The sequence below is a fragment of the Notolepis coatsorum genome (assembly GCF_963971535.1).
Source record: "Notolepis coatsorum genome assembly, chromosome: 4".
In the NCBI taxonomy this organism is placed as follows: domain Eukaryota; kingdom Metazoa; phylum Chordata; class Actinopteri; order Aulopiformes; family Paralepididae; genus Notolepis; species Notolepis coatsorum.
The window spans coordinates 48,455,685-48,467,545 of NC_140168.1; the positions used below are offsets into that span (position 1 = coordinate 48,455,685).

An 11,861-nucleotide genomic window follows, 5' to 3' on the forward strand; every position below is an offset into this window, starting at 1 on the left:
TTACCCAGACCAGTTTGATAAATTAGGCAATTTTAGTGGAACCGCTAAGCTCTTTTTGAAAAAGGATGCTGAACCTTTCATTGACCCACCACGGAAATGCAGTATCCACATCAAAGACAAGCTAAAATCAGAGCTGGATAAAATGGTGGAGCAAGAGGTGATAAGAAAGGTGGAAGAACACACAGACTGGTGCTCCAGTCCGACGTACGGCACGAAAAAAGACGGCTCCCTTAGGCTATGCCTAGATCCTCAAAAACTGAATGCCAGCCTTAGGAGATGCCCACACAAAATTCCAACTGTGGAGGAATTAAACCCAGAATTTGCTAATGCCAAAATATTTAGCAAGCTTGACGCAAAAGCAGGGTATTGGTCTATACACCTGGATAAAGACTCACAACTCCTAACAACATTCCGGACTCCATTTGGCCGGTACTGCTGGAAGCGCTTACCATTCGGTCTGAGTGTCTCTCAAGACCTCTTCCAGGCCAAGATGGACCAGATCCTAGAGGGGCTCCAAGGTGTTGTCAGCATAGCTGATGACATAGCAGTATATGGAGCAAACGAGGAAGAGCATGACAAGAACCTGACCAACCTGATGCAACGAGCTGGCGAGGCAGGTGTTGTTTTCAACAGCGACAAGTGCACCATAAAACAAAGCAGCATTTCCTTCTTCGGCAACCTGTACACAGGCAAAGGCATCATGCCAGACCCAGATAAGATCAGGGACATACAACACATGCCAACACCCCAAAACAAAGATGATCTGCACAGATTCATGGGAATGCTAACATACCTGTCCCCCTATATACCAAAGTTTGCAGATAAGGCTCACACCTTGAGGGGGCTGCTAAAAAACGAAGCTCCATGGATATGGGACACTGACCACCAGAAATGCTTCGAGGACCTGAAGTCAACAGTCACCGAGCATGCATGTCTGAAGTACTATGACCCAAACACACCTTTAACCCTTGAAGTGGATGCATCACAGAAGGGATTGGGCATTGCTTTGGTGCAGAACAACAGACCCATCGCCTTTGGCTCAAAGACACTGACTGACTGCCAGTCAAGATACAGCAATATAGAGCGAGAGATGCAGCGATACCACACGTACCTATATGGGAAATCGTTTCTCGTGGTAACAGACCACAAACCACTCGTGACCATATGTGCAAAACCACTGCATGCTGCACCACCACGACTCCAGCGCATGCTGATAAAGACACAAGGGTACAATTATGAAGTCATGTACCGACCCGGTACTCAAATGATCCTGGCAGACACCCTCAGCCGGTTGCCAAACCCAGAAAACCATGGGGACATAGAGCTAGATGAGCGCATTGATGGAGTTGATATGGAGATCGAGGATCAGAAGCAATATACCATTGCATTAATAAACTTCTCCCCTGAGAAACAGGACGCTCTCCGTACAGAAACAGTGAGGGATCTCAAACTTAATGCCCTCAAAGAAGTCATTCACCTAGGATGGCCAGAGCACATCAAAGACCTGCCAAAGGACCTGCGTGCTTACTGGTCCTTCAGGGATGAGCTCGCAATGGAATCAGGAGTCATATTCAAAGGTAGACAGGTACTCATCCCAGACTCCATGACTGTTGACATCCTGAAACAGTTACATGTGGGCCACCAAGGGATTGAGAAAACGCGTCGCCTTGCCAGAGAAAGTGTCTATTGGATCAAAATGAATGATGACATCGAAAGGGTGTGCAGATCCTGCAGAGTGTGTGTGGAACATCAAGATGCAAACCCAAAAGAACCTCTCCACCCACACCACATACCATCCAAACCATGGCAGTCTATCGCTTCTGACCTATTTGAGGTCAAAGGTCGCCAGTTCCTTCTGACTGTGGACAGGTATTCCAAATATCCACTGATGGATGAAATGCCTAATGTGTCTAGCCATGCAGTCGCACAAAAAATGCAGATGTACCTGTCGCTGTTTGGCCGAGTAGACGAGATCCTAACAGATAATGGGCCACAGTACACAGGGCAGGCCTTCCAAAGGTTTGTAACAGACTGGAGAGTCAAACACATCACAAGCTCTCCCCATTACCCAAAGAGCAATGGGTTCTAGGGCTGCAACGATTAGTCGACATAATCGACGATGTCGATTATAAAAAATCGTTGACGAGAAATTGTTGCGTCGATTAGTCAGAAAAAAAAAGAAAAAAAAGAAGAAAAAAAAATTTATTTAATTTTTTTTTTTTTTTGTGCACTATCCATCTTTGTGAGAGTGGCTTCTCAGGGTTCCAGACAACATCATAACAAGACACACACACATTCACACTCCTCTCACTCACACACAGCGATCAGAGTAAGACACAGACACATTCACACTCCTCTCACTCACACACAGCGATCAGAGTAAGACACACACACATACACAAATTACACAGTACACACCTCTCACTCACACAGCGATCAGAGTAAGACACACACACAAATTACACAGTACACACACTCCTCTCACTCACACAGCGATCAGAGTAAGACACACACACATACACACACACGGACTCCTCTCACACACAGCAAACAAAAGTTATTTAAAGTACACTTCCACTTTAATTTGTATTATTTAATTTATTTATCTTGTTATGAGTGATTGCTGTATTGTTCTTCAAATACATTTTCATTTAAAGTGGCTTAAAGATCCAAATTCAAATGTTTCATGAGTCATTATTTTAATTTGCTATGGGATCATCATGTTATGATGTTGTTGTTTGGTCCTGACAAGAGTCTCAAAGTCTGGGGTGATGGTAGACAAGCAACTCTGAGGTCATGCTCAATGTCCAATCTGTTCCTCTGCTCTGTCTTCAGCTGGACCAGAGCTGAGAAGCCACTTTCACAAAGATAGGTAATTAAAAAAAAAAAAAAAAAAAAAACTTTTTTTTTTGTTTTTTTTTTGTTTTGTTGTTGTTTACATTGGTTTTCGATTAGTCGACTAATCGAAAAAATAATCGGCAGATTAGTCGACTACCAAATTAGTCATTAGTTGCAGCCCTAATGGGTTCATTGAAAGGCACGTGAGACACATCAAATCAATTGTGACCAAAACCCTGGAACAGGGAGGCAATCTACAGATGGCATTACTACAAGTCAGAGCGACACCCATCGACAGTAAACTGCCATCACCAGCAGAATTGATATTTGGGAGACCTGTCACCACCCTGCTGCCAAGTCGGGCAGAGCCAGGCAGGGAGGAGCATAGGGTTCACATGGAACAGAGAACAGCGGACCTAAAAGAGCATCACGACCGCAGCTGCCGCAGAGAATTACCCCCACTCTGCCCCGGACAGCATGTGACTGTGCTGAACAAGGATAGAGGGACATGGCATCCAGCTATCATTGTACAAAAATGCAACGAGCCAAGAAGCTATGTTGTACAAACACCAAATGGCAACCAGGTCAGGCGGTGCAGGAGCCACCTGCGTGAGCTATACATCCCACAGATGCAGATAAGTCCAACACAGACACACTTTGCTGTGCCACAGCTTCAAGAGGACACCCACGAGGGCCCACCGGAAACACCTACAATGCAGAGTGACCCACCGGAAACACCTACGATGTCACCCTGTACTACACAGGTGCCCAATAGCCCAGGACCAAGACGCACAAGATGTGGGAGGGTTGTAAACAGACCAGATTATTTCAAAGACTATGTGACATGAGCACACAATATTGCACGGAAGATGCCCACTACAGAGGGCCAGAACAACACCAGGAGCACAAGGCTGGGTGGGTCATCATGGGGACTCTGGTGCTTTGTTATCATTATGGTCTTGGGGGGTGAATGTAAACCTAAATAAGGGGGAGGATTTGCACTTGGTGATGTGATTTCAGTGGACTATTGACATAAGAGTGTTCCGCTAATTATATGGGGCGATGCTGCTAAACAGGGGGGATGTAGTGATATGCAGTAGGTACCATATAATGCCGGTGTGCAACCCGGACGATATATAAGAGTGCACGAGTATGTATGAGCGTCTCTATGTCAACCAAGTAAACTTGAGTCCAGTCTGCAACTCGTTGTCTTCATTGTCTCGATAACACTTCAGTTACCATTTGTCGATGATTGCTTCAGCGTTAGCCATGGCTGCAGACAAGTGAGCCAGGAAGCTGGAAAGGTAGGAGATGGCAAAATTATTATTAATCCCCGTTTACAAGGTATGGCTGAATGTCATAAGGTGATAGAGTCAAAGTTCAGGTCTTTCCAGGTATATATTATGTTTCACAAGACGGGTAGATCAAATCAAGCAATCTGATTGGTTCATAGCTGTGGTGTATTGAGCATAATCCAGCTATGATTCTAATTTCTTTTCACAAAATCATGGTTTAATCAGTATCACTCCTTGTTAAATGAGACGGTCTGGTCTACGGAGGAGACTGGGGCTGACAAATGCTGATCGGGAAATCCCTCGCATCACGGCACGCACACATGCCCATTGGGAATATATTATATGAATGAATGAATGAAAACTTTATTTAACAGATTGCAGAATGGGTACAATACAGTACGGCTCAATACACACAATTGTTAAGGGGATGCAGACCAGAGAAAGACGTTTGTCTTGTTTACATCAGGGTCCCCCATTTTCAATTCATAGTGACATTTATGACATACACAACATACATGGCATTTGGCATAGGGACATACATGAATATAGTACTGATACATTTGTGACATATACGATATGCAAATATACAGTACTGTTACCCAGAGATCCTAACAGAAAATATATACATATGATGGGGAGAACTGTACATTAGGAGGGGGTGGGTGGGTGGGAGAGAAATATACATACGGTGGGGAGGAGACTGTCTATTAGGAGGGGTGGGGGGGTTTGGACATTTACGGTGGCCAGTTTCGAATTGCAGCCTCCCGTAGGTGCTCTTTAAGAGCGGTTTTGAATGTGGGTAGGGATTCACATTTTACGGCTGTGGGTAGGGCGTTCCACATTGTTGTGGCATAATTGCGAAACATGTTTAGTCCCTTGTTTGAGCCGAATCTGGGTTTAACATGATTTGTGGAGCTCCCTCTGGTGTCGTGGGTGTGGTATTCACTGACCTTTGGGAAGTATTTCGACATATACATGGGTACCTGAGTGGTGTAGTGTATCTTGTAGACCAGGCCCATTGCAAGTCGCTGTACTCTGTCTACTCTAAGCCATCCTAGGTAGTCAAAGTGGGCAGGGGTGATTGTAGTGGGAGATGAGCAGACAGCGATTATAGGAGAGGAGTGAAGAGCAGCACAGTTGGTGGTGGTGCTTCGTGGTGTTTAGTCAGACGCAGTTGACTCAGCTATTGTAGCAGCAAGCAGGAGTTTAGGAGTAAGCAGCACGTAGTCCAGCTCAAAGGTTGATTTTCATGTAGCATGTAGTGCCACACCCTCATATATTTGGCCGAGGCCAGCCCCTGCACTCCAGCCTCCGTCACCCCGCGGCTTAAAGGAAAACTCCAACATTTTGGGAAATTAGCTTATTTGCCATCTACCCTGAGAAGATACATACCTTTTTTCTTCTCTGTGCATGCAGTAGGAGTAGGAAGACACGCACCGTTAGCCTAGCTTAGCGTCAGTCACTGGAAGTAGGTTCCTCCATTAGCCTAGTTACAAACGTCTTCCTACTCCTACTGCCAGGGGTGTAGCTCCAGATTCTGGGCCCCATGAAAGATTGTATTTGTAGGCCCCCAGTGAATGCGAGCGCGCGTAAGCGCGCAAGCGGAATTTTTTTTGGCTATTTTTTTATTGATGAAAACGCATAATATGGTTTTTACCTATACATTCGGATCAGCAGTTCAGCACCTGCACTGTTGGTGGGTGAGCCTAGTAAAGGATGTCGCATTGCGTTCATCTTCAATGAATGGACCAATGCAATAGTCTACCAAAGCCCCCCCTCTCTCTCTATATATCTCACACACACACACACACACACACACACACACACTTCAGAAACAAACATAGTATCAATGAGAGCATCAATAATACACCCGAGTGATGTCTAGTAAAAAAAAAAAAAAAAAAATGTTGGGGGCCCCTTCCAGTGCTGGGCCCTTGAAATCATCCTAAGCTACCCCCCCCCCCCCCCCCCCAGCTACGCCCCTGCCTACTGCATGCACAGAGAAGAAAAAGGTATGTCTCGCCTTGTCTAACTCCAGGGTAGATGGCAAATAAGCTAATTTCCCAAAATGTTGGAGTTTTCCTTTAAGCGAGCGTCAATAGGGAGGTGTTAGTCTGACGTCACTGGTTGTTCCACTCGTATAGGGATTCATCATTGGGAAAATGGATTATCGGCTATTGTAACAATTCTGCCGCATGGAAATTGACAAGATGATTGCAGAATGGGTACAATACAGTACAGCTCAATACACACAATTGCAGACTTTCGTCTTGTTTACATCAGGGTCCCCCATTTTCAATTCATCATAACATATGACATACACATACAGATAGACAGTACTGCTACATCTATACATTTATGACATATATCAGATGTACACCTGCTGTGAATTTCAAGAACTGACAGTCATGCCGCTGTGCTGGATAGATGTGGATTATTTGATTGATTGATTGATTGATTGATTGATTGATTGAAAAGTTTATTAACAGATTGCAGAATGGGTACAATACAGTACAGCTCAATACACACAATTGTTAAGGGGATGCAGACCAGAGAAAGACTTTCGTCTCGTTTACATCAGGGTCCCCCATTTTCAATTCATCATAACATATATGACCCACACGACATACAGATAGACAGTACTGCTACATCTATACATTTATGACATACCAGATTTGCAGTACTGTTTGTGATACAAAAAGTGTCCAGAAAAAGAGTGTATATACATTTGACGTAGAAACTGTACATTGGAGGAGGTTGGGTAGGTGGGGGGGGGGGTTCTGTAGGGGGACACACTGTACACTGTACATTGGAATACTGACAAAGCCATACTTGGTAATTTACTGTACAACTGGATTAGGACATTTGTAGGGACCAGTTTCGAAACTGGTTACTATTGTTGTTGAAAATGAGAGACGGTTCTTACCTTTTCCCTCTTGTCGACGAGCTTTCAGACAAGGGCTCATATAATAACAACTTAATTCCTGGTCTCTGATTGGCCGACGCCTGTTTCTACACTGGTTAAGCTTAGGCACTCTTTCGAAGTTGGTTAAGGTTAGTTTGTCTTAGAGCGTGACGACAAGTTCTTTCGACGGTTAAGCTTAGGCACTCTTTCGAAGTTGGTTAAGGTTAGAGTTTGTCTAAGACTTAGAGCATGGCGATAGAACGCCAGGTAGTTTGCAGGCTGTTCGACGCGGAAATGCAATAGGGGGTATCTGCAGAGCCGCAGAGCCAGGCTGGACGGGTTGGAGGCGGGGCTTCGTGGTCTGGACAAGTATTAGTTGTCTGGACAAGTATTTGCACTACTGTGCGCACCATTTTCAACTTCACTTTCGTCTCGTTGATTGATTGATTGATTGAAAAGTTTATTAACAGATTGCAGAATGGGTACAGTACAGTACAGCTCAATACATACAATTGTTAAGAGGATGCAGACCTGAGAAAGACTTTCGTCTTGTTTCCATCAGGGTCCCCCATTTTCAATTCATCACACACGACATACAGATAGACAGTACTGCTACATCTATACATTTATGACATACCAGATTTTCAAATACAGTACTGTTTGTGATACTAAAAAAATCCAGAAAAAGAGTGTATATACATTTGACATAGAAACTGTGCATTGGAGGAGGTTGGGTAGGTGGGGTGGGGCTGTACATTGGAGGTGTGGGGGGGGGGGGGGTAGGGGGGTAGGGGTGTGGGGTTGGGTGGGGCTGTACATTGGAGGTGGGGGGAGGGGGGGTTGGGCACATTGGAATAATGACAAAGCCATGCTAGTTTACATAGATCCCCCATTTTCAACTTACCTTCCCCCATTTTCAACTTAACTTTCGTCTCGTTTACATAGGTACATAGACAGTAATGTTACATCTAGACATTTATGACATACCAGATCTAGTAATAATAGAGTAAACTTAACTTTCGTCTCAGTAACAATGTTCATAAAGTGTTGAGTGCTACAGTGTAGGTTAGTTTATTAGGACAAGTGCATGACAGTAAGGTTAGTTAGGGTTAGATTTTTTTTATTCAGATAATGGTTTTGATTGATTGAATTGAAAAGTTTATTAACAGATTGCAGAATGGGTACAGTACAGTACAGCTCAATACATACAATTGTTAAGGGGATGCAGACCAGAGAAAGACTTTCGACTTGTTTACATCAGGGTCCCCCATTTTCAATTCATCATAACATATATGACATACATGACATACAGATAGACAGTACTGCTACATCTATACATTTATGACATATCAGATTTGCAAATACAGTACTGTTTGTGATACAAAAGTGTCCAGAAAAGGAGTGTATATACATTTGGCATAGAAACTGTACATTAAGAAGGTTGAAGAAGTGAGTCTTTAGTCGACGGCGAAATAATAGAGTAAACTTAACTTTTGTCTCGTTTACATAGGTACATAGACAGTAATGTTACATCTAGACATTTATGATTAGCCGACGCTTTTATCCAAAGCGACTTACAAGTTCTGTACGACAAGCCATCAGGAAGGGCACAACTCTATCAGCTGAGTAACAATGTTCATAAAGTGTTGAGTGCTACAGTGTAGGTTTGTTTATTAGGACAAGTGCATGACAGTAAGGTTAGTTAGGGTTAGATTTTTTTTATTTAGATAATGGTTGAAGTAGTGAGTCTTTAGTCAACCGCGAAAGATTGGACGGGTTTCAAAAAATGGACTCTTTATACTCTCACATGCTCCAGTCCACACGCATGCGCATACACATTGCGCACTCCAACACATAGCGAGAGAGCCCCCCCCCCCCTCATCCGCAATACTTGTCCAGACCACTAATACTTGTCCAGACCACGAAGCCCCGCCTCCAACCCGTCCAGCCTGGCTCTGCGGCTCTGCAGATACCCCCTACTCCGGAAATGGGCAAAGACACAGCTCGTCACGCATTTGGGCAACAGTGGCCAATCAGAGAGCGTCTGCCAGAAATGCGGCTACGGAAAGTATAGACGCGCCATAACCCATAACCATTGCTCGCGAGGTCCACTTTGGACTTGGTTTTAACTTGCTTGCTGGCTTGTTCAAGATGGATTTCGGTTTGCCTCGATTAGTAGACGAGAGTAGCCGAGTGAAGCCGGGGGAGGAGTTAAGAGGGCGGACACTGCCGATTTCACGAGAGCCCCTCGCCTAGTCTCGCGCGGCAGATACGCTTTCACGTCACCACACACACATTACACACCTGTCCAGCTCATTATAATGCGATGGCCGTGTGCAAAATTAGATCAGATTCAAATGTACAGCACACCATATACTGCTACAGTGGAATATACTATTCATATGATATACCATAATGTATACCATCTTGTTGTGCGCTCCTGGCCGCACGCACACACAACACACTGCTGTGTGTGTGTGTGTGTCTGACAGCTTGAAGTTTATCATGATGATATGATGATAAGTTGATAACGCATAACATAATAAAGTCTTCAATCAATCAAACGTCTCATAACTCCCTGGCTGTCACATGGCTGGTGACTGACAACTTTTCTGAGCCAATAGGCGCTTTGCGCGACCGTAGCAAGTCGCTTCCCAGCCGGGAGCAGCCGAGTGAGGAGCGTATGCGGTACGGTACCTCGCGGCTGCATACGCGCCTCTACATCGGAAATGACAGGTGACAGTTGTAGTATGAAGTGAACAAGAAAACGTAGAGGTGGGATTCCTCAAGCTGCATGTTACAGTGGCCCCATTCGTAGTACAACATGTATTTCACAGCAAGGTTGATAAGCTGGCCAAATTAATACATGGATGATTAATTAATTAATAAATTAATAAATTAATAAAGGGATATTTCAGATATTTTTTTAACCCTAGCCATTGCTACTTTTGTTGATTGGTTCTCAGCACAATCCATGCTGTTCCTCCACAAACCAATGTAAAACCAGTGGGGTCAAGTTCCTGTCGGTACACATGTACGTGTCTGGCTAACTAGCCAGAGCTACTATACAGTGTGGATTGTAGACTCTAGTCTACCTGTCAACAATATCACCATCACTGTTGCGTCTGACTGAGGGAGGCAGTGTGATTGGTGGACCAAGAAAAGAGGTCAGGGCTTGAAATATAGGTAAATTATGTAATTTCCATTACTAGCCTATTATAGTCTTATGTAGTTGTTTTGTACGCTTGCGTTTCCATGGTAACTGGTTACTACACTGATATACCCTTGTGATTGTGTCCAGCAGCCACATGTCCTTCATTGCAGCTCCAAAAGTTTAACATCTAATTTTCCAGGTTTATACCATCTAATTATTTGGTATTGACAGGTTAAAGGGGAATGCCACCCTTTTTAAGAATTCACTCACTTTATTAGGCCATAACATTTTTGAACTCTTACACCCAAATTAGGGTTGGCCTCATAAAGTCAGGGCCCCATTAATTTGGTCTATGGAGTAGCCTCAGATTTTACATCCCAGTAACATCACCCATTGGATGGTTCTCTCTCTCTGATTTCTTGCTTAAAGGAGAGTGAGGCTTGTTCACAAATACTGAGACTGGTTGGCATTCCCCTTTAATGTTTTTTTTGTCAGTCATCGTCTTTGCATCTTGACATTGAACATTTTAAACTGTGAAGTTCTTCAGTTGTAAGTTAATTAACAGAGAGGCAGACATTGTCACATTTAATTTTCCAGGAGTTTGAGTGTCTTCAGCACCCTGGATAGCTCCCCTGTCAACCTGTTAGGTCCAGTCAGTGACAAATGGGTGAGATACTTTTTTCACCTTGCTTGAAAGGGACATTTTCTCACATCGTTAACCGTTACAGCTTGGAAATCTCCCTATAGCCTAGATTGTGGTCTTTTACAGTCTTTATGATTTATTTGTGCTTCTCAAGGGAGCTGTTAGAGAATAGAGAATTGAACATCATGGTTTCCCTCTCTGTCAGATAACTTTCCATTAAACATGTGTCTGGGCCAAAGAAACAGTTTTGTACAGACAGCATTTTGGGGGTTATTTACTGTAATGCAAAATTATATTTAGTGTCTGAAAGGAAGGAGCATGAATGTCATTATGGACTGTGGCTGGCATGCTTTGTGAGTCATCCACACTCTAGGAGGGGTGTAATACCCTTTACCTATAATTTACTGTCTAATTTACACAACCCATCGCTGGAGATTATACAATCTGCACAGGAGGTGGATTTGGGAGTGGCTTTGACTGAAGAGCAATGGGGAGAGACCCTGGAAGGAGTACATACGGCCTCAATCTGTGCTCGAAATGGCCTTGTTCATTGTGTGTTTGTGTGGTCTGTGCCCTTCAGTATAGATGGGTTTCTTGTTTGTAAACACAATAGTCTTTGAACCAATGAGCAATACCTGCTGAATTACGTAACTGAGTTGCCTCCTACCTGCACTGAGCTGTGGCACTAAAAAAGGGCTCCATGGAAAATTCATGGCACTCCCCTGACTAAAAGTAGTTTAAAATGAAAACGGCTGGATGTCATTTAGCCAAATCAGCATGGCTGTGAGTGTGACTTTTTATATATCTAGCTTTGGCATGCATTGATTGTTTAGATCCCAAGCATGGTAAACAAATACAAATACATTGTAGTCTGCCCCGTTGTTCTGACCAGGATACGTTCCTTTTTGCCTCCTTGATGCACATGCACACTGGGTATTGACATTAAATGCTTCAGGTGTAAGGGTTAGGGAATGTTCTCTCTTTGAATATTATGACTCCATAGTTGTCAGCAGCACCCACGTGTGC

General features: G+C 43.8%; 1 protein-coding gene across 1 annotated transcript in view; it reads right to left on the reverse strand.

Moving 5' to 3' along the window:
- Positions 1-5,140, reverse strand: part of LOC311226309 (uncharacterized protein) — a 50,612-nt gene extending 45,472 nt beyond the window's left edge. The window contains exons 1-2 of the mRNA XM_084311726.1: positions 5,117-5,140; positions 4,078-4,134 (exon numbers count right to left, since the gene is read on the reverse strand). Coding sequence (XP_084167852.1) covers positions 4,078-4,109 — 32 coding nt within the window. The 5' untranslated portion in view covers positions 4,110-4,134; positions 5,117-5,140. The remainder of the gene's footprint in view (positions 1-4,077; positions 4,135-5,116) is intronic.
- Between the last annotated feature and the right edge of the window lie 6,721 nt (positions 5,141-11,861).